We start from the raw sequence: 24,281 nt of genomic DNA, 5'->3' as shown, positions 1-24,281 counted from the left end.
AAATAGAAGATCCCAATTGCATGGACCTTATCCATGACAATTGACAACCGAGTATAAACATACACACCACCAAGTCATCAAATAGAAAGAAAGCTTTAATAGTGCACGTGTGGAATGGGAAAACAAGATTTGTTAAACCTAATCCCAGTTGAGATTTGTTGAGATATGCAAGATGGTTGATCAGAACATGATAAAAATGACACGTCAATATTTCCATCCAATCGATTGAGATAACAATTTGCTTACATCACCGTTGACACCGTGGTGACAACCAAGAACCAGCTGTTTTTGGACCTCTAGTGGTCCTTTGCTTAACTACGTAAAAAGAGCTTTGCCTAATAATGATGTGTAATTGTTTTTGTATCAATCGAATTAAACTATCATTTCAACAATACATTCAAGATTTCTTTTCTTAATAATATATGTTATGGATAGATCACCAAATTATAAATTATATATGATGGGAAGAGATGAGCCGTTATGATCATGATCTGATTGGATCTCAAGCTTCCAGCCTCTGCACCTTTAGATTCCCTGAATCAATGGGCCGGCGTTTTGGGCATGATAACTGTTTATTAACAGTAAAGATAGTACATATACTGGATTAGTGCAGTTTGATCTGTTGTTCATCATACGACAGCTATTTATCAAACGGCCAAAATCGATTCTTTATTATTGTTATTATTTTGATAAATTGGGGCCCATATATACCGAATAATAATTTTCAAAATCGAAAAAAGAAAATTGGAATTTAGAATTTAGATGCTTTTCTTTTTCTCGTATGGATTTCCCCGCTAGAAGGAAAATTAATAACAGAAACTACTAAACTACATATCTATAGAAAAAGAAAAAAGAAGGAAAGAAAGAAATGTGGAGACTGGTGAGAGAAAATGAGAAGGAGAGAGAAATAAAACTTTAATAAGCAGCTGAGCTGACAGACATCCAGTAGTATTCTATTCCAGTCCATGAGCATCAGAGCATAGATGTTTCTGAAGAGTGAAGAGTGTGAAGAGTGAAGCTGTCCTTGTACGCATTCGAAGTCTGCCTCGTAATCTACAAATCTTTCGTCGTCGTCTTTGAATCCATCGATTAACCTCCTGGTTGCAGATCGATACCCAAGAGCAATTGAGACGGAAATCAGGAAGAACGAGCAGACCATGGATCCGTGCCCATTTGTTCGAGTCATCGTTGAGGGGCTCGCTCTAAAACTACCAGTCGCCAGCAAGCACGCCGGGTCAGAAGTACACCCTTCTACTACCCCATGCTTCTGCAAACTCCGTCTTAAAAACTTCTCATCCCAAACTGCCATCCTCCCTCTTTCCACCACCCCCGGCGACTCCCCACCGGAGTCCACGACCTCTTCCGCCGGGTTCCACCTTGATCCCCTCTTCCTCTGGCGTCTCTCCGGCAAGCAGACCACACTCCATGTCTCGGTATACACCGGCCGCATGAGTCGCACGTGCGGGATTAGCTCAGCGAAGTTGCTGGGCCGGGTTCACGTGACCTTCAACCTCCAAGGTACCGAGCATCGCACTTGTATGTTCCAGAACGGGTGGATGAAGCTGGGCAAAGATTCCGATAAGTCATCGGCTCGGTTGCACCTTGTGATTCGATCGGAACCGGATCCACGTTTCGTGTTTCAATTTGGTGGCGAGCCGGAGTGCAGCCCGGTAGTTTTTCAGATCCAGGGGAATATCAGGCAACCGGTCTTCAGTTGCAAGTTTAGTGCTGATCGGAATTCGAGATCCCGGTGAGTTTTTATTTCATGTTTTCCTCCTTTTCTCGAATCCGGATTAGCTGCACTTAATGCTGTATTAGGGCTGATTAACCAATAATAATTCCCCACGCGGGCCATGCACGCGAAGTGAAAGATTGGATTAGTTGTGGTTGTGCCGTTGTGGGGCTGGGGCATATATATATATATACGTTGACGTGGGCCATTACTTATTATCGGTCAAACATCCCTTAACACCGCCATCGAAGTGCAGCTAATCTGGATTCCAAAAAGCCTAAGTCTCCATTTAACAAACCCACGTGGCAAACCACAATTAATACCAGGCTACCAGCTTGAGTTTGCTTGCTAAGTTAAAGCTCATTTAGGTTGTGTGTTTGTTTTGTTTTATAACTTGTGAAATTGTTTGTCTCTACTTGAAGGGTTGAATAATCCTTGTATGGTTATTATTAGCTCAACTCAGAGCATGTAAATGCAATTCAAGTGGATTCTTGAACAGCCATTGTTATTGCTCTGCTTTTTAAGTTTGATTCCTGCAAAATCTTAATTATTTCACTTTTTCTTCTTCTTCTTCTTCTTTGCTGCAAAAATCAAAATTTTAATGCAATTTGATTAGGTTAACCATTGATTTTTATTTAAAATAATAAGCTCTGAAACTTAGATCAACAGAACCGCCATAACTGTCCCCAGACCAACTACCTTAAGAGACATAGACCCTCCCATTTGCATTTGTTTAGTTATGGTGCTTGAGTTATTGTTGTTATTAATTCTATTTTTTTTTTATTGGGTACTTCAATTTGGTGGTTGTGTGTGTCCTTATATTTGACTTTCCTCTGTTATATTTCTTGATTAAAACAATATCGATCATGTTGGTCAAGTTGAGTACTCATGTAGGTTTCTTGTCTTCAGATCTCTGCGACTAGATTCCAACAACAGGGGTGGAGGATGGATGAAATTCTTTTCGAAGGAGAGAGACAGGCTGGGGAGGGAGAGAAAAGGGTGGATGATAATGATATATGATCTGTCAGGTTCCCCTGTGGCCGCTGCATCCATGATAACACCCTTTGTCCCCTCCCCAGGTTCAGACCGAGTGTCGCGCTCCAACCCCGGCGCTTGGCTCATCCTCCGTCCTCAGGGGTTTTCTGTCAGCAGCTGGAAGCCATGGGGACGTCTGGAGGCCTGGCGTGAGAGAGGACCCGCTGATGGCCTTGGCTACAAATTCGAGCTTGTCACTGACACCGGCACTAACACTGGGCCCTTTGCTGAATCCACCATGAGTGTTCGGAAGGGTGGCCAATTTTGCATTGATACCAATTTGGTTGGAGATACTGCATCCAGCTCGTCGTCATCTCGTAGAGGATTTGTAATGGGTTCCACAGTGGAAGGTGAAGGGAAGGTCAGTAAGCCAGTGGTTCAAGTAGGAGTGCAGCATGTAAAGAGCACGGCCGATGCCGCCCTCTTTGTTGCGCTTTCTGCAGCAATCGACCTTAGCATGGATGCCTGCAGGCTGTTTTCACGTAAACTGAGAAAAGAGCTCTGCCGTTACCAGCAAGAGTATCTTTCTTAATTAATTAAGAAATAATTTTTGTCATCGGGAGCTTGTATTAACAGGTTCGAATACACAATATATGATCCATTATTCGTTCTTTCCCTTTTGGCCCTTCTTTTCAGTTTTCAACACTTGGTTTTACATTGAAGGGTGGCCTCTGGTTTGGTTTTGGGGGCTCTCTTTAAGTGTTGATTATTTATGATTTTGGTCTCCTAAATCACATATTTGTTTTTGTTCTTTTGCTAACTTTCGGTCCTACAGACATTTGAGGGCAGAGAGATGCGAGGTAATTTCTTACAGGAATGTCAAATTACAATTTTATTTATAATTTAATAATTCATACTGATTGAAGGTTGAAACTCTACAGACAGAAAAAAATGGGAGTTGCATGCATGTTGACATTTATCTGCTTTTTAATAAACACTTAAAAAGTTGAGGTTTACCATGTACCATCAGTTTTTGCTTTAGGGGTCGAGTCAGAAATCAGAATGTCTTTTAGAGAGTGGGATCCATGGGTCGATAGGATGGATATTGGATGGACACACATATATGGAATATGGAGTATGGACTATGGCATATATCCTGACTCATGATAATTGATAAACTCATCTGCTGCAACTATGGTGGCATTACTCTACTCCTCCCTGCGAAAGTGTAGGAGATCGACTGATGAAACATCATGCTGAATTTATTTATTTATTTATTTGGGTAAAGATTAATGAAAACTTCTATGTTTGAATTTATTTCAAGCGTTGCATATTCAGACCAGATTGGCTGAATGCAACGGGGGCTGTATAAATATAACCAGCAATTACACCCCAAGCTACCATCCACGTGAAGTAAGAGATTCGAGTGGCTTAAAATATGAGCCAAGGTTTCAACTTCCTATGCATTCAAAACTTCCACCTCAGTTCCCTGCATGTTCCCGATACCAGACCCATGCGACAGCCAGCTTAAAATATGAGCCCAGTTGGTACAATATATATCTTGGGTGGGCTGGAGATATTCACAGTCTGCCTACCCAAGTTGCACAACTCTTGGCCCAACTCCGGCAGGCAGTCTGCCACTAGGCTTGTCCAAAGGTAAATATGGTATGGGCTTACCATTTATACCATTGTCCATGGTCCAACCTAGCAGACCAAAAGCAATCTAGTTGGCTTTGTCTTTTGATAGATAAAGTATGGGATAAAATATTTGAAAATGTAATAATCAATCAAACTTTTAAATTCACCTATGAAGTAGCTCACAGCCTAGCTACTTGATGACTTATTTATAAAACATAAAATAATAAGTCATTTACCCACTTCAGCTGTAATCAAATAGTCCTTATGCTAAGAAATTCACGTTACAGCGACCTTTGGTGCCATTGTGGTATGTGCAATCCTAATATCCCAGCGCTAAAATGGCAAATATGTAGTAAAGTTCACTCCTGAAGAAGCGAATGCAGATCTTGAGAGTAAGATATCTGAAAAAAAAACCTTGGAAAACATGAAATATATTTTTCTGGAATGAGACCTAGTTAAACATATTTGGCCACTTACTAATCTAAAGTGTAGTGGCCCCAGTGAAAAACTGTACCTTGCCAACTAATATAATAAATAAGAAGTTGTAGGTATTGTTTCCTTTCCATTAACTTTAAATTGCATAAAAGAGGCTATTTACCTAATGCTGGTCCTAATTTTCATAGTCTTTGGAACGTGGACTAAATAGCAGCCTATTTCCAACAATTTTAGGTCTTGTTCGCTTTTCGGTAAGTTATTTACCCGGGTAAATGTAGTTACCTGGGTAAATTTTTTCAGAGAAACACTTACCTCGGTAAGTGCATTTACTCATGTTCTTTTATTTCTCATGTAAATAAGGTAATGACCATTTTATCCATAAAATTTCATTATTAGAAGGGTCATTTTTGTCCCATTCAAGTGTTGGCAACTTCCCTCATAGGTGGGAAAATTATTTATCTACTTAGGAGATACCCAAGAAAATAAACATTCCCTAATCCCTACATAAATCTGAAAAAAGAACATGGGATTCTTGATCAATGGGAACCAAAATCCCATTGACCAACTTTCCCCCTCTCAAAATCCAAAAAAAGAATGCCCCCTTAGAACGAAATAGCTGCTTCCTGGTGGGGTTACGAAAAGAACCGAAAGCATTGTTACTTGAAAGCCTGGACACAAAAGCAAAGAATAGGTTATAGGGGGGGACGGGGTTTTAAAGAACTACAACTACAATATGCATGGCTCTATTGGCCAAACTTAGTTGGAGATTTCTAAAGGAAATTAACTGATTAGTGGGTGAAAATCCTTAGGGGGCATTCCTTTTTTGGGTTTTGAGAGGGGGGGGGGAAAGTTGGTCAATGAATGGGATACCCATCTCTTAGGTGGGTAAATAACATTTTCACCTAAGAGAAAGTTGCCAATACTTGGATGGGACAAAAATGCCCATTTTAATAATGGATTTTTATGGCTAAAACGGTCATTGTTTTGTTTACCTGAAAAATAAATTAAAAAATATGGATAATACACTTACCTGGATGAGTATTTCCTAGCAAACATTTACCCAGATAAGTGCATTTGCTCGGATAAATAACTTACCGAAAAATGAACGGGGCCTTAAAGCCAAGTACCTCAGAAAGAAGGGATCTAAGAGGTGTCAGCTACCAAGAGGGGCTCATACATTTGGAGGAGCATCCTAATGGGAAGAGACATCCTGAAATTGGGTGCTTGCTAGGTAGTAGGAGATGAAAGAAATATTGATGCACTCAATGATCCGTGGGTTCCTGGCCTGCCTGACTTCAAACCAATAAGCAGTAGAGAGATCCAAGAGAAGATTCTTGTAAAGGACTTGATCCTTTCAAATGGGAATTGGAGTAGACAAGAGATTGCGGAACTGGTCGACCCGGTTTCTGAGAATGCTATAAGTAAAATCAAGCCCCAGTGGATTCAAGAAGAAAATCTGGACTCTATGGTATGGCTGCCAAACCCAAAAGGAAAGCTCACAGTCAAATCAACTTATAAATCTATTCTCCCCTTTTCCTAAGTTGGCACATCTGGTAGCAGTAAGGAAGGAATGTGGAAAGTCATTTTGAGCCTAAAGAAGACCCATCCGTGTGTGGTTTGCTTCCTGTAGAGATACCTCAACAATGCCCTCCCCTCCAAGATCCTACTAGCTGCAAGGTCAAAGAAAACTGAAAGCCCATGGCCTCTATGCCTCACTCAAGAAGAGACAATTCATCATATAATGTTCAACTGCCCAACAATCAAACAAGTATGGTTCAGCTCACAATTGGGTATCAGGATGGGTGAAAATGAGGACTTAATGGCAAAAGCTTCCTATTGAAGGCCTCCCTACTGGCTAATCCATCCTTGTTAATGGTACCATCATTGCTTGGAACATATGGAAAAAGAGAAACAGCTTCATTTTTGAACAAGCTGAAGTGAAGCCAAGAACCACAATCCTAAAAGCTCTGGCACATATTGCAAAGGTCAGAAGATGGGCAGATGGAAGGCGCTGATGAGACGCAGATTCAGGATGGAAGCCAGTAGAGAAGAGCATTGGACCAAATCAAGAGGGGATTGAAAAAAATCAATGTAGATGGAGTGACCGGTTGCAGGAGCCGGAGTAGTGGCATGATCAACATGGCTGACCCATCCAAAGCAAATCAATGTGTTCAGGCTTGCACTGCTGAAGAAATCAAAGAGCTAGCGGTCTTTGAAGCCATTAAGATGGTCAAGTGATTGTGGAGTCAAAGCATTACTCAATCTTCTGATCTTCTGTTATCCCAGGATATATAAGGAACTGCCATGGAGATCCTCTAGCATTTCTAGCATTCTTAGAGACTGAAGATTCTTATTGAACACTTTTCCAAATGTAATGGTGAAGCATGTATCAAGAAGTTGTAATTCTGTAGCTCATCAACTTGCAAAATATACAGTGGAGACAAATTGTAATGACGATTGGTAGCAAACTCCTCTGTTCTTAGAGACTTAGATAAGAGAGGAAGCCACGTATTCTGTTGACAGATGAATAAAGTCATCACTTCATAAAAAAAATAAAAATAAAAGAGAAAACCCATGTTTTGACATTTATTATCCTAAATTAAATTTACCACTACACCAAGCAATTGTTTCATATTGAATACATTTTATGCCATACAAAAAATTCTGGGTGATTAATAAAAATTGTTTCTTATTGGTCAGTTGTTTTTCTCATATCATATCTTTTCCATATCATTGTAAAAATTGGCATCCCTTCTCTTAGGGGGCTGATTGTGCACTATTGGCGGTAAAAATACAAGTGGAAGAGCAAATGAAAATGGTTAAATTCTTAAGGTTGATGTTGGTTATGGATGCAACTTGGATAGGCTCAAGGTTGGGATTTTGTTAAACTTTGAATGAGCCCTGCATGGATGCAACAGAAAGAGAACACATTACCTGCTACCAAGGTTGCATAACAATCCAATGACCTCCCCAGTGATTTTTGAACATATCAATGTTTTAATCAAGGGATTTTTGGAATGCAATCCCCCTCAGAAATCTGATTTGCAACCCCCTTCTAGTTTATTAGTAGCCCCCTATAAACCACATCCCCAGTGGAGAACTAGATTTCTAGGAGTGGATTGAATGGTAAAAACATCTTTAATCAACCACTGGTTTGATGTGATATTTTGTCTTTTTCACCAAATACTGGTGTATTAAAAAATCACCGGGGGTAGTTGAGTTGTTCTGCAACCTTAATGGTAGGTAATGTTTTCTCCTTGTACCTTGCTTGGGTTGGGATTTTGTAAAAATTTGAATGAACCTCCACAGTTGCAAATTGTACCCTTAATTTTGTTTTTTTACAAGCCATACACCTAATTTTTGTATGGACAGAATTTAATTGATAAATGTATGGAGTTGTCTTGAAAAACTGAGGGGGGCATTCGGTAGTGTGTTCATCTCGTGGATGAACTGTTTCGGTCCATGCCATGGGGTGAACATGTAGTTCGGTTGAGCGTGGACGGAACCAGTCCACACTATATCATGAACCGGCCGTTTCCACACTCCAATATATCGACAACATGTATTTATCGTGGAATGGCTCTGTCCATGATTTATTTTTGATAATATGTTTCACATACACAGTTGAAACCCTGCATCGTTTTACCGTTAACCTCTCCACCGCCAAAGTGCTTTGTAGCTGTGTTCCTTCGCGAAGGGAGGTTTTCTCCACCGAAGCGCTCCTCCAGGCTTTATCCACCGCTGGTATGTCATCTTTCTATATTGTTGTTTCTTTCTCCTTTGTTTTTGTTGTTGATGTTGGTGGGTTTTTGTATGTATTGGTTGGGTTTTCAATTGATTTCTGTTGGCTTTTTGTATGTATTGGTTTTTTGTATTCTGCTGATTTCTATTGGATTCTTGCACGTATTGATTTCATTGTTTTTTCTCCACCATCATTTTTCTTATGAAAAGAATAAGAAACATGCCATAGACTCATGGCAATTCTAATCCAAGACAAGATGATAATCAAATATTAAGGTCCTCTAAATTCAACAGTGCACATATATCAAAAGCATAGTCGTAATATGCTCTGTGGTGGAAGTTGTAAGCTAGATATTGGTAGTCTAGTTGTCTACCCAAATCCAACTCATCAATCTGGACCAGCCAACTAGTTAGCTAATATATCAAAAAGTGTGGCATGGACTGCCACACCTTCAAAATGCCACTATGGGTGTGGACTAGTCCAGCCCACACAGTCCAGAACAGTTGTGAATTATGGTGTGGTGTGGATTGGTCCATGCCACAGGGTGTAATATGGTCTGGTCCACATCACCCAATTTTTCATCCACACTAAAGAACACCCCAAAGAAAAAATCACTTTTAACCATTTTTTTTACAACTCAATGCCCTAGGTGCTATATGCATCAAAAAGTAAAAATCACCCGTATATCTAAAAAAATTCATTTTTGCATTTTTCTAATAAGCAACTCTTGTGTGATTTGAGAAAAAGGTTTATCAATTAAACAATTCAACCAAATAATAAATGGGATATCTATCTATATATTAAAATGAAATGTCAAGTTGGCACTTTTCGTACTTTCTAGTTTCTTCTCAAAAGCACTTGTCTTTTTTCTGTTTTATATTTTTGAATTTTTCTAAATTTTAAATAAAATTGAATAAAATAACTCAAATGGCAAATCACATTTTAAGACTTTTAACTCTCCTCATTAAATGACCATTAATTCTATTCCTATTAACTTTTTTTTAATTACCTCTCCTCATTAATTATGTCATTAACACTTTCATTCAATAACTCATGCCACTAATTCTCTCTCTCTCTCCATATCCATAATTAGAAATAAGGTCGAGTGATGGTTTGAATGATTCAACTATTTGAGTCAATAGAAAGTTAAAAATATAAAATAAAACATCATAAAAATTATAATCCATTTATATTGCACTTGGAAATAATAAAACGTTAATCAACATAGTAAACATAATTTAGTAAGATACTTAAATAAAATAAAAATAATTGATGATTATTATTGATAAAAATATTTTTATTAGTATAGTAAAAATAATTTAATTAATAAAAAGGAATAAGATAAATAAAAAACTAATATCAATTTAAAATTAATGTAGAACTAATACAAAATTATCTAACAATTAATTTAAAACCTACTTAAGTTACACTGAAAAAATAAAGACATAATATAGTTAATTAAATTGAATAAGAATTAATAAAAAACTATTAATTTTAAATATTGTTTAATTAATTTAAAAAAATAAAAATAGGGAAAACTATAAAAACCTCAAGTTTTCTAACAATCCTATGAAATTCCCCTGTGTTTTGACCTTAACAAAAACCTCCCCTATTGTTTTGAAAGAAGGTGCAAATACCTTCCTTTGTTAACATACTGAATAAAATTTGCTGATGTAAAGCATTACTTTTTTAAATGCCAAATTTACCCTTATCCTACTTTATTCACATGTAATTTTACAAAAATACCTTAAAAAAATTTGCTTCCTTTTACTTCACTTGGCCTTTTTATGTTACTACGTCTAGGAAGAATAGGGAGAATTACTCTTTGAACATTGTTTGCAAAAATAAATTAGTGTAGGGTAAATTAAATTGAAATTTTAAATTGTGTACGTTAATGCCTTAACAATGATAAGGGCATTTCAGTAACTTCAATGCCTTTGTTACTTAAAAGCCAAGGGAAATGAGGTATTTGCACTTTTTTTTCAAAACTATAGGAGAGGCCTTTGTTAGGGTCAAATAACAAAGGTATTTTATAGATTTAAGAGGAGGATTTTTTTTTATAATTTTTCCTAAAAATAATAATAAACCAATAAAAATTAGTAAAAAAATCAATATTAAGATACAAAAAGTAAATACTTGAATTAAACTTAAATAAACATCCCTTAATTGAAAATATCATAGAGCTCCGATCTCAGTTTTACATATAACGAATCCCATGCACCTTATAGGTCCTGATTAATTTTTCAAACACTTGAATTGACGTCATTGCTATGAAAAATGATATCAAATACAATATATTAGTTGGTGTTTGGCATCGGTGCTAGGAACAATGCATTGTTTTCTAAGAGAAACAATGCTAGGCATGTGGAATTGCAAGCACCATTTTCTTATTTTTTTTTGTTTGGAACCTGATGATGTACATTTTGGCATCTCCCATCTGGCTAGTGACTCAGATGCTTGGCTAAATAATCCCTACCTAGAAGGTGGCTTGGATGCCTAGCTAAATGGTGACGAGCTGGAGAGGTGGATCTGATGCCTAACTGAATGGTGACGAGTTGGAGAGGTAGCTTTGATGCCTAGCTGAACGGTGACGAGCTTGAGATGTGGCTTTGATGCGTAGCTGAACGGTGACGAGCTGGAGAGGTAGCTTTGATGCCTAGCTGAATGGTGATGAGCTGGAGAGGTGGCTCTGATGCCTAGCTGAATGGTGACGAGCTGGAGAGGTGGCTCTGATGCCTAGATGACCGGTGACAAGCTGGAGAGGTGACTCTGATGCCTAGCTTAATGGTGACGAGTTGGAGAGGTGACTCTGATGCCTAGCTGAATGGTTACGAGCTGGAGAGGTGGCTCTGATGCCTAGCTGAATGGTAGCGAGTTGGAGAGGTGGCTCTGATGCCTAGATGAAGGGTGACGAGTTGGAGAGATGGCTCTGATGCCTAGATGAATGATGACGAGCTGGAGAGGTGGCTTTGATGCCTAGATGAATGGTGATGAGCTGGAGAGGTGGCTCTGATGCGACCTACAAGGAAACAGTGTCAGAGTTGCTTTACTCGGGGTGGGCACTCTGATGCTTAAGTTAGCAAATCAGAGATTTTAAGATAGCAAAATGTGAGAGAGCTGGAGAGTTGCGAGAACTAAAAATTGCGCATCTACCTGGGTCTCAGGGGCTAATGCCCTAATATAGTTGGACTGCCGTGGGTCTCGCGAAATGCTCCCGGAATCCTCGACCTACGATGTGGAGGTCCATTCCACTTTGGAAGGAGGATAGCATGCTAATTAATAAGGTTTACCATTTTCCTCTGATTCGGGCGAGATGATGATAAGGCCTATGGTTATGCGGCGTGATCCCGAAAGGTTCAGAGACAACTAGCAAGATTCTAGAAAGGTAGGTCGCTAAGTTGGTGACAGAGGTAGATCACCAGGTCGGCGGCAGAGGTAGGTCACCAGGTCGACGACAGAGGCAGGTCTCTAGGTTGGCGGCAGAAATAGGTCTCCAGGTCGGTAGTAGAGGCAGGTCGCCAGGTTGGCAGCAGAAGTAGATCACCAGGTCAGCGGTAGAGGTAGGTCACCACCTGGGACCCCATTTTGGCTAAGGCAAGTTGTTGCCTAGGTGATGCTGGGATGTAGTTCAGCTGTTCTGATATGCCATGTGTCATGATGTTAGTGGAGGGCCAAATTTTCCCTCATCAGAACTGATGCTTCCACATAGACTATTTTTTGAGAAAGTTGCAATGGTTTTGTTTGGTACCAGTGCTGGTAGAAAATGTTTTCAACATGGTCTATATTATCCAACATCCAAGATGATGCAACATTAATGCCACATCATTACACCGCTGATAGCAATGCATTGTTTTCTCATAAAACATTGAATTTGGCGTTACTCCAGACTATATTTTCTCGATTTTGAAGGCATGGTCTAAAGCAATATTTCTTTTTTTTTTTGAAAATACAATACCAAACAAAAGAACGTTATTTAAAGCATCGTTTTCTCTTATGTGGCACCTACATGGTGCATCTTTTCAAAATACGACATCGATGCCAAACACTCGCATATATTAAAAAAAAGGTTTTTATAGTTCAATCCGCCTCAGAAATCTGAGCCTCACCATACAGGTCAAATGAATCAAGACCGTGGATTGATGCAAAATCCACGGGTACAGAGAGTTGTAATTTCAGATTTATTAGGTTTAACTAAAAAAGATACAATTACTAATTGCCCTGTACTTAATAAGGGATGCTCATAATGTAGTAATTAATTAATTATGTTATAGTTGTGGGTTGTCACAACTGACAGTGAAAAAGAGCTAGAACAGTTGGCCAGAGCAAATTGGGATATTAGAATCCAGAACAGAATTCCAAACTTCCAAACATTAATGCAAAAGAAGAGAGGAACTCCAAACATGAAACACGATTGACCATTCTTTTATTCTGGTAAGAAAGTGACTTATTTTCCACGTCTTTTACACCTAAAAAAATTCACTGTTTTTGAAATGCTAAGATGTGTGCCCATAGATAACGCATCATAATCCGTAACCCCGATCCCACGAATATCTATTATTCAAGCCTTCAAACAATCTTGAATTCTTGATTAGACATGATCGAGCCCTAGGTCCCTCCTGATCACTTCAGATATCATTATTTTATGTGAAAGAAGAAATCCCAAAGGCAGCTACAAATGTAATCACTGTCCATTCTCCATCCACAATCTTATACATATATAACCTTTCAATAGCACAAAATCACAACCTAATTTGCTCGGCTGTTCGCTGGAGAAAATCAGAAAGCCCCTCTCTGTAAATACTTTTATCTAAGTTTTCCGGCATGGGTTCCGGTCGGTTCGTTCTCCTTTTAGTCTTCTCGAGTCTCATATTTGGCGTCTTTTCACAGCCAGTGCTCAAAATCCTGCCGGAAATCCGAAAATCCGCTAGAGTGGACCCTATCGCCGGTGACCGCAAGATCCGAGTAGACGATGGGATGTTTTGCGACAGTTGGAGGTTCTCGGTCGAGACCAATGACGCCGGGCTCTGGAAGCAGATCCCGGAGAGGTGCGTCAATTTCGTGAAAGAATACGTGACGGGCGATCGTTACGCGTCGGATTCAGTCGTTGTCGCCGAGGATTCGTTATCATTCGCGAAGACAGTTAAGGTGTCGGGGGACGGGAAGGACGTCTGGGTATTCGACATCGATGAAACTTTGCTCTCGAACTTGCCGTATTACGAACTCCACGGTTTCGGGTAAGTGTGGAACGACAGCTCTCTTGCCGTTCGTTGAGTATAGGAAAACGGTTAACGCATTGGTGGTGATTCTCTGCCCTTAAATCCGAAACCCACTCCTTCACCTCACAATCTTTTTGGCCTTGACCTTACAATTACGTTTTCCTTGCTTGCACACCAACTACAGAACCACCAAATTATTTCCCCAAAAGACTTTTTTCTTTTTTAATTCAAACCTGGATTGATTGTTCAGGAATCCTTTACTTTCCAGCTGACGTATAGGTCGGGGATTGGCGAATTGCGGAATATATAATTGGATAAAATTATACTTTTAATAAAAGTATAAGAAAAAATAAAGTATTTTTTAGGGAAAATTTCTGATCAGTAGCCGTGCCACTTTGGTCCCCCAAACTTTAAAATGTCACAATTAATTAGCCTAACATTGAAAGTGGATACCTGTTGCTGTTAATTTACTTTCAATCAACTGTTAAATGACATTTTAAAAAGACACAAATGTCCTTTAAATGTCATTTAATTTTTTATCAACCATTTAAATATTGACAAAAAATTAACAGTCCCAAATCATTGACTCTTCTATTCAAGAAAGTTAGGGTCATTAGAATGTCCACTCAAATATGACTTTTTTTCTTGAATGGAAGAGACATGGACTTGGGATCGTTAATTTTTTGTCAATGTTTGGATGGTTGATAAAGAAAATTAGATGACATTTGAAGGGCATTTGTGTCTTTTTATTCAAATGCCACTTAACGATTGGTTAACAACTAGTTAATGGTAGATAATGGATTGTCACGTTGTGAAAGTTCAAGTACTGTCACATTTTAAAGTTTGGGAACCAAAGTGGCAGTAGGCCATAGTACTAATCAAGAATTTTCCTTTTTTTTTTTACTCTCACCAAAACCAAAAACCAAGGCAAGAGTCCCTAGTATATATAAATTTTGAAGCTTATCCAGAGAAAAAGCTCAATTTGCGATTTGAAGCTTAATTTGGGACTTAGAAAACATAAATTTTGAAGCTTATCTAGGCATAAGCAAGTTCAAATCAACCCCCATGAAGTCGCAGCACATTCCGACATGTATTGGGAGCATTTCATGATGGTAATATCGGAAATGATGCTGTCATCATTGGAGATGTTCCCAAGGCTTTAAAAACCGACCCAAACTGGAACCATTTTGGCCACCAGTTTTCAGGTTGACATTTCAATAGTTTGATTCGATTGAATGATTTATTCCAACTTAAAAAATAAAAAAATAAAAAAATAAAAAATATATAATTAAAATAAAAATGGCCAAAAACCATTGAACAGGCCAACGATTCAACCACCCATGCCAATGGATTACTAAACAAATCAATGGTTTTTGGCCAAGGACTGGGCTGAATGGTTCGACCGACCGGGTTAACAATGATTTGAAAACACTCGTGTGAATTGCTCTCAGGGTTGTGATATTAGTTTGGGTTTGACTCAAACTTGTTAATAGACTGGATAGTTCAATGGATTGGCCCGTTCTTGGTAGAATTTGGATAAGCTTTTAGGTTCATAGGCTCGGGCTTAGGCTTTTTCAAAAATGTTCAGCCCATACCTAAGTTTGACACAATAATGTTTTATATAATAAAAATATATATAATACATATTTTTTTTACTTCTTTTCTTTTCTTAAACCATAAACCATATTAAGATTAAACTATGTGTTTGAAAAACCGAAAAAAGTAATGATGAACTCGTTAGTGAATAAACGCCTACCATTGGGGGAAGCACTAAAATGAAATTTTCCCTAATGGTGGGCATGCACATAAACCGAAGCCAATTTTTACAAGTCCCTATACATATAAATTCATATAATGGGGGAAATGGTGAACTAGTAGTGCCTATGTATCAGCATTTATTTAATAAACGCCCACCGTTCCAAATACATGCTATTTCCAGTATTTTTAGATTTTAAAATTATTTAATATAAATAATATAATTTTATTATTAAATAAAAATAAAAACAATAAACTTCTTGTCCAATTTTATTGATTCGGACTCAAGATTAGACTTAATGGTCAGGCGAATCTCAGGTTCATGCCTGAATATATTCTATCAATATAGCGGCAAAACCTGGCTCGTGATCAGGCCTATCTATAACTATCGTCGGATATTGAAGCAGTAAGAACTAGGACTACAGACTAACTCGGTTCTGACCCAGATCCTAAGGAGTTATAAGTACTGGGCCCATTACCATTTACCAATCCTATCATATTAGGTCAGACCCGAGCGAACTTTTTATGGTAATTTGATGATTAACCTACGCAATTCCTTGCTATTTGTTGTCAACGTTTGGACTCAGAGGAGAATCCTGGCCTTACGCAGTGTAATTAGGTTGGATTTGTCGAGTCAATCTGTACCAGAGACAGCGTTATTAGATTTCATCTCTAGGAGAATTGCGATTGGTCGTGACCTTGTTATGGGCTTTAGACCTCCATGTAAATGAGTCCTATGGCCCAAGCCTTTATGGGATTAATTATTGAACATACTAAGTTTCGTCTTGCAGATCGGAGGAGTTTGACGAAAAGTCATTCGATGAGTGGGTGGAACTGGCGGAAGCGCCGGCTTTACCAGCTAGTCTGAGGCTATACAAGCAACTCCAGCAGCTTGGGTTTACGGTGGTTCTTCTTACGGGACGGACCGAAGCTCAGAGGAACGTCACAGAGAAAAACCTTCTATTCGCCGGGTACAGCAACTGGGAAAGGCTTATCTTACGGTATGCATTTATGTACATCTCTGATTATTCTCTATTTAGGAACATTAATAATGGTGTGGGTGCTTGGCCATCCATTTCTGTTATTGTTGTTTCATATTTGTTGCTCTTAATAGTGATGATATAGGATGGGAATCATGAAACAGGGGACCTTCAGATGAGGGCAAAATTGCGTTGGTCTATAAATCAGAGAAGAGAATGCAATTAGAGGAAGAAGGGTACAGGATTCATGGGAGCTCTGGTGATCAATGGAGCGATCTATTGGGTTTTGCCATGGCGAAACGATCCTTCAAACTTCCAAATCCCATGTACTACATCGCATAAAAAATTTGAAAGAAATAAACCGCTTGGTAGTATTTGTGGTGCAATTCTGCTTATTTATAATTATCTTCATTATAAATTGTTGTGTCAATAATCGAGATTTCTTGAAGAAGCCTCTCATATTCAACTACGTCTGAATGTCTGATCTCTTTGGGAAGTTGGGAAAATTGGGAGTTCTACAGACTTACAAATAAGATTTGGAGTTTGGAATTTGGACAGTGGACACAACCTTTCACCTTTGGTTATCACACTAGTTTTTACATTTGCGGTTTTCAGCCTGAATTTGTCTTACTCTAATCCCACTTCGGACAGGAGACAGGACCCACTTAAATTATGACAAAAGCCTAACCCAAATCTGCCCAAGGTACACCTACTCATACGTGCATTCTACCAAACATCTTATAAAAGATTTCAGTAAATAAATCTGCACTAAAAATAGTAGTTTCCATATCCATGGTTTTAAGTTGCTCTCAATTTTTTTCATTGAACAAGTATTTTCTGATGATGCGCAATTCGGTTGGTCTTAGCTGCCGGTCATCTTGTCTTTGATAGAGTTGAAGATGTCTGAAACAAAAAAGAAATTGGAGACTTTCAGGGAGGAACCCGATTGGAACACTCCAAAGCTCAAGTTAGTGCTCTTGAAAAGGCAAGGGAAATGAAGAACTTCAAGACCAGAAAGCACGAAATATCACATACCTCATTCTTTGAGAGATGGGGGTCTTTTATAATCACCCTGTACACTCACTCCCATACCTCTGCTAGATCGGGCATCATCACTTTTGCTAGATCGGGTGTCATCATCCCTGCCAAACGCCCGTTTGGGTGTCATAATCCCTGTCAAACGCCAGTTCGGGTGTCATAATCCCTATCAAACGCTAGTTCGGGTGTCATAACCTCTACTAGATGCCAGTTCGGGTGTCATAACCGCCATTGTCTTTGCCAGGGCCGTTTCTGCCACATCTGAGATGGCGGTGGCAGGTGGTCGTTGGAGGGCGGCTGTCATGTGTCAGACCCCTAATCAGTCAGGTGCGCCGCCTCCGTGTACGTGCTTCCTAGGCGTCAGGTACGGTTGTTCAGTCAGGTGGCTTGGAGCCGAAGCGGTGTGCAAGGTGAAGTCTTGAGTTCGGATAGAAGTGTGGCCCGAGCTGCCCCAGGGTGGGTCAACTCGGGTTTTTGCCCTTTGTGCTCCTTGTAAGGATCGGGACCTCTAAGGGAGAGCTCGAGTTCTTCTTTGGGGAGCTCGGATTGTAGGTTCCTTCTTTGGGGGAGATCGGGACTCCTTTTCTTGGAGTTCGAGTTGTGGGCCCGCTGCCATGCCGAGCTAGCGCTTCTGCCAGGTCACTCTCGGATGCTCCCATGTGTCGCATGGCCAAGGGGTCGGGCCAAATCTCCCTCCATCATTTTCTTTAGAACAAATTTTGTATATAGCATTGAAATTAATAGAAATAAATAAAACAATTATAAATTTATTATAGAAAAGTAACAGATGCCGATAACATAAAAAATTATTATTTTTTTCCAAAATTCCATTTTCTTAAGAACAAAACATTTCTTATCTTTGATCTATAATGACTAAATATTCTGAAAACTAAATCCGTTACTAGGCCTACTCATGCATGTAAATAATCTGAAATTATCAATAAAATCACTCCTCACTGATTTTTTTTTGGTAGAAAAAAAATCATTAAACAATAAAATTGTACAAAAGGTTCAAACCAATCAAGGATTGACAATCCATCAAAAGACACCTCATCACGGCTATGGCATGGGGCCACGGGCTGCCCTAGTAGAAGAATGAAGTCCATACACAAATTGAACAAAAAAAAAAAAAATGCTCTTAACACATCAACCATGTCGACCTATTTACTCAAGACCCAAGGAATTGATTCATGTGGCCTAAGGGTGTCAATGGACTGGTTTTGGGTTGGACCAATCCATTTCAAAATATTTATTAGATTGAATTTGATCTGGTCCATCTGTAAGAAATTTATATTGGATTGGGCTGGATTAAGTCAATATCTGGTCCATTGATATAAGATAAGAATATATGTGTCAATGGACCGGGTTTGGGTTGAAATTAATCTAAGTCAAAATGAATTTGAACAGATTGAATGGCCTAAACCTTGAATTGGACCGGTCTAAATTAGTCAAAAAACATTCATTGAATTTAATTGGACCTGATCCATTTATAATGGACTCACACTGGACTAGATCAGATCGGACCAAATCCAGTCCAATTGACACCCTTAATGTCGCCCTTCTAAAACCTTCAAGACAAAAAAAAAAAGCACCAGAAATGATAATGATATCCTTCATTGTTTGGCAAAATTAAAGGGTTAGAAGAGCAAAAAATCCATTTATTCAACAAATTCATCCATCACTAACACAAAGGGAGGGAAGGTTACATAAGGGACTGATGCAAGTCCAGCTCTACTCCTCACACAATGCTCCTCACACCAATCTCATAGCACCTCCCAGCTGCATATTGGAAACATCTTCAATATTTATGTATTGTTATTCATGGGAAAATGTTTCCAATACATGGTGAGATGCATTGTAAGGAACATCAAACTTGACCTGAGTTAGCTGGTTGTCAAGTAATGCCAGTCAATTTTTCGAGTTGGTTCAATTTGGTTATGTGTAAACTGATCAAAACCGACCTGACCCTACCTAAATATGGGACGTGTCCACTTCTTTATACAAACCGTAGAACCAGTCATCAAATTGCTGTCATGCGGAAACAAATGCTAGTTTAGAGGCTGTTTTGAACCAACCCGACCAAACTGAGAAATTGACCCAAACCGTTTATGTTTAGCTCTGTTTTCACTCATGATCAGTTGGTTTAACTCTCTCTTTCCTTGCCATGGGTTCTGTCATAGGCTTTTTTTTCTTTTGATATAGATTTTTGCGATAACTTCTTAAGTGCGATCTCCCTCCCATCCCCCAACTTCACCAATTAATTGAATTCGTAATTTAATTAATCCTCTTTGTCAACAAATCAAACCCATCAATCTTAAACAAAATTTCAGTTTTGCCATGAATTTCTGTTTCAATTTCAGTTTAATCCTCCGTTTTTCTTTCTGTTTTAGATTTTTGTTTTCTCCTTATATCGTAGTTGTACGATACAGTACCCATTTCTACTTTTGGATTCTATGCTTCACGTCCTGGTGGTCGTATCGTATTCAATGGCGTCTACAGGGTAAGAGCTGGTATGAGTATGGTCACTGCCATCTCGCCTTGTAGGCTTGCGGTGAGATGAAAGAGGATGGAATTTACAGAAAGCGCAGGCGCATGTTTTGAAAATTTATTAAATAACACTTGATGACTTGAAGTCATTTTTGGGTAAATTATACGGATCCCCTGTTGTATAAGGTCTGTGACAAAGGAAATCAGATCTGCGCCTACAGTATATCCCCGCCGTATATTAAGAACATCTTTCGATGATGACATCATCATTTTTGGTATATCATCGGAAAATGTTTTCAATACACAGCGGAGATGTGCGGACGTTATGGGGGCACAGATGTGAATACGTGACCAAGACCCTCTATTTTTTTGCGCGTTCCGTCAGTCAACTTCCTAAAAGTTTCTTATTCGACTGTTAAATACTTTGTACTGTTCATCGTCTTTCCTCCGCTCCGCTTTCCTTCATGCCATGACAGCAACTAAAAGATTGAGCTTGTTATCACAACCAAACCCATGAGCGATGGAGATCAGTCTCATCAAACCCAGTGATCACTTCTTCAACGAAGTAGCGAGTGGGACTGAATCTCCCTCCCTCCCTCAACAGCAACGACGACGATTTCGCCTCGTCTATACCAGGACCGACATCCAGAATTCCTTCAAGGTAACTGTTGACCCAATTGTTCCTTCAAGGTAACTGTCGATCCAATTGTTTCCCGCCATTAATAGTCACCAAAGAGCTCGTTAGCTTTTCTTTATTACAGTTTGGTTGTATGAACTGTGAAGGACACAATAACACAGGACTGAGAGCGCGCGCGCGAGAGATTTATGCAGTGGGCATTGGGTTTCAGCATTACCTCACTCGCCTGTCGCCTATAATCAACTCTTCCGCCATCACCAGCTATTATGACAATGCCAAGAAAAATCGTCCACTCCATCCATGCTAGCGCTACTCTCAGCGAGTTGGATATGCGACCTGCCCACGTCACCCCTGCTTCACAACAGTCAGAAAGAACAACTTGACACTCTAGTCGGCTAGACGAGCTGCGGTAGTCAATGTACAGAACTGCACCGATTTGGATTCTGCACTAGCAAGGTTCTCTCCATTTTAATTTGAACCAACATATCTATTATATTTTGAGTTCCATTGCTGAGTTAGTTTTTTATTGTAATTTTCAGAGCATAGTTTTGCCAAGCTCAATGGTTTGCTATGCTAGAACAATGGTTTGTTATGATGATCGGATCGACTCCTTCAGCCGGTCCACCTGCCATTGTAGTACACCTTCAAAAGAGTTCCTCTGTTCTCCGCCATTGGAAGCGCAGGAAGAGCTAGCAGTGTCTAAGCTCAGAAGCTGCCGGAAAACTTCTCTTGTTTAAGTACTAAACGTAGTAGCATAAAAAATGCACTTTGAAATCTTCACCATCCGACAATAGCATCAATTGATCTCTCCTTCGTGGAAAGGTCAAAGCAATGTGGAAAGGTCCCACTATATGACACCCCAATCCAGACGAACAGTCCTAATCTTGTTCATCATGTCTTTCACCCTCTCCATTCTTATCTTTGCATTCAAAGTGCAACCCTTTTTCTAAAGCGGCTTATTCACTTGCTCATTGCACTTTTGAGAAATTTTAAGTGCTTAATTAGTCACTACCACACCCGGTAATCCCCTCTCATTAATCGACGAGAACAAGGGGTGTGAAGAATGATGAGGCCTCATTACTTAAAGCATGAATAGTGCATCGCCACTTTCACCCACTGCTGCTACTATTCATCCCATATTAAACCAGATATGCAAAGAATGACTCAGGTTAATGTCGTTGCTGGTTTAGGCTCTGTTCTTGTGGAAGAAGACGATGAACAGTAGTATGAATTAACTTTGATTGGCCTTTGCTGTTACTTTTACAAGTCGTCGTGGTTAATCTGTCAGGTTGCTTGAGATTGCAGATGGGTTGCTAGAAAGTGGTCGGTTGTTCCTGGGGGGTCATCCGACGAGATGCGAAAAGTAGAAGACATGAGTTTGAGTATATTGGAAGAGATGAAAAAAAGAAGGAATGATCGTTTTGTGGTGTAACAACGTGGAAATTCTATCTCACCGGTCGGTGGGATGTTTTCTGAAGCACTGTGGGTGGAATTCGACGTTGGAGAGTTTTAAGAGAGAATGAAGAAAAAGGAAAATAAGGGAAGGTTAACGGGGTATTTTGGTAATTTAACGGTCGAAGGGTATTTGTCGTAACATAAAAATCAAGATGAACTTGTAAAAAAAGTGCAGGGTATATATTTTAATAGGAGAAAATTAACCCAGAGTTTGCATTTGGTAGAGGTGTAAAAGCGAACCCAGGTATCAATTTTGCAGATATTTGGTAATTATGTAATTTTAAATTAGTGTAAAACTAGCGAGGGGCGCCCGTGCTAAGCACATGCGAGAAATACAGAATGATTGGAAGAGTAAAAAATGAAAAAAATAAAATATATGTGATTATAAAATTAACACTAATTTCTTCTATTACAAAAATAGTGTTCATGCACAATTCTTCTAATTAACATGGTCCTATAGAAACTGCAATCATTATTCATTTCACCATCAGGCATCAGCATATCTGACTTGGATAGCACCCAATCCCTTGAAATGTAAAACGTGAATAGATCAAACAACAGAATTCTAGTTGGAAATTGCTAAGCCACATCATAGCAATACAACTCACTCACCCCCCGAAAAGTATTCTGATTATGCAAGGTTCTAATGGTCCTATTAACTAGGGTGAGCAAGAAAAACCAAAAAACCGATGAAATAAAAAAATTTAGCCAATTAAACCAATTGGTTCGATTTTGGTTCAGTATTTAAAAAAAAACTAAAAGTATTAGTTCAATTTTGATTAACCAATATAAAAAACTGACAATTAATCGAATTAACCGATATACATATATTTCTATATATTTTATATTTTCTATATATTATAAAGTAATAAATATATATTTATAATTTATAATATATTATTTATTATTTAAAAGTATTATATATATTTCTAGTTTTTTATAATGTATTTATATATTCTTTTATAGTATATATTGTAAATCTTAAAAAACCAAAAAACCGACGAACTGAACCGATCATCTGGTTAGGTCTGTATCAGGCTCTTTGTGTGTATAATTCGGATAAGGCTTAGATGGTGATGATATAAAATATAATTGTCTGTTAATTATAGATTATTCTACAAATTAAAATCAGTAAATGATTTAATAACCACTTATAATTTGGCATTTTCCTGCAATTTTTTTTTTTTTTGTATTTTGTTTAATTTTCTATGTTTTTAACAAATTTTATTTGATGTTATTTAATTTTTATTAATTTCTGATTTTTTACAAGGAATATATTTTTTGCCATTTAATGTGTTTTTATGCGTTTTTATCTTTATTTTGAAAAAAAAAATGTTTTTTATGTTTTTATAATTGAAATATATAACTTTATGTTTTTATGTAATTAGAATATAAAAATGTAAAAAAATAAAGTCATAATTGAATTAAAGGGTCAAATGAGGCATGGGTTGGGGTGGGTCAGGGTCGAAGTGGGTTGTGACCCTAACGTGGCAAATGGGAGACAAAAAGTCAAAAACCACCCATTTGCCAACCCTACTCTTAGGGAAGTTAACACATCCAGCAAAACAAACATTCTAATTTTGTATTCGAGTATCAGATGTTCAAAGAATACGGTACAAACTCTCTCTTTGTAAATTGTTTTTTTTTTTCGGAGTAGAACCTACATCAGCGAAATAAATAACAAACCAGACTCCAGCAGTAGGCACAGCTTTGTGAGCACAATCATCAATAAGCACCCGATAAATATTCTAACAATTGTCTTAAAAATTTGTTTTGAATATTTTCATAGGACAACTGTCCTAAAAATTTGCTTTTTAAAGAGGTTTTGTTTCCACTTGTTTTTGAAATTGCCACATCAGCAAAAAAAGGCACGTTCTTGAACCAACTGTGTTGGTTTTGTTTAACAAAAACAAATTTTCAATGCAGATCATACTAAACCAGAAATTCAACAAGTTTTTGTCTTCAATTTTAAAAACAAAAACAGATGTAACCAGTAACTTGTTTTCTGTAATTTTGTTTTAAAATCAAATTGTTTTCAAACCAGGTTTTGAAATTTGTTTTTGGAACTTACAGTTCACATGGGAGAAGTCTCATTTCTTTTTTCAACTTCCCAAGTTAATCTCTCCAACAAGTGGATCGCAATGATACAGGTTTCTGCATCGTTACCAGTTTAGCAGAGCAATGACCACCC

General features: G+C 38.4%; 2 protein-coding genes across 2 annotated transcripts; both read left to right on the top strand.

Annotated features, from left to right (window-relative positions):
• The first annotated feature begins 829 nt into the window (after nt 1-829).
• LOC148847051 (uncharacterized) lies at nt 830-3,643 on the top strand. The gene is made up of 2 exons (XM_088948712.1): nt 830-1,750; nt 2,642-3,643. Exons 1-2 carry the CDS (start codon nt 1,158-1,160, stop codon nt 3,297-3,299), a joined length of 1,251 nt encoding a protein of 416 aa, XP_088804838.1. The 5' UTR covers nt 830-1,157; the 3' UTR covers nt 3,300-3,643.
• Nucleotides 3,644-12,650: 9,007 nt separating this feature from the next.
• LOC148847050 (acid phosphatase 1-like) lies at nt 12,651-16,942 on the top strand. The gene is made up of 3 exons (XM_088952180.1): nt 12,651-13,756; nt 16,285-16,494; nt 16,638-16,942. The coding sequence occupies exons 1-3, from the start codon at nt 13,344-13,346 to the stop codon at nt 16,813-16,815; spliced, it is 801 nt and encodes a 266-aa protein (XP_088808306.1). The 5' UTR covers nt 12,651-13,343; the 3' UTR covers nt 16,816-16,942.
• Nucleotides 16,943-24,281: the final 7,339 nt, after the last annotated feature.

This window comes from Nelumbo lutea, chromosome 6, assembly GCF_056320005.1.
Source record: "Nelumbo lutea isolate HS-2025 chromosome 6, American lotus-T2T, whole genome shotgun sequence".
Taxonomy (NCBI): domain Eukaryota; kingdom Viridiplantae; phylum Streptophyta; class Magnoliopsida; order Proteales; family Nelumbonaceae; genus Nelumbo; species Nelumbo lutea.
This window is presented reverse-complemented; position numbering and strand designations above follow the sequence as displayed.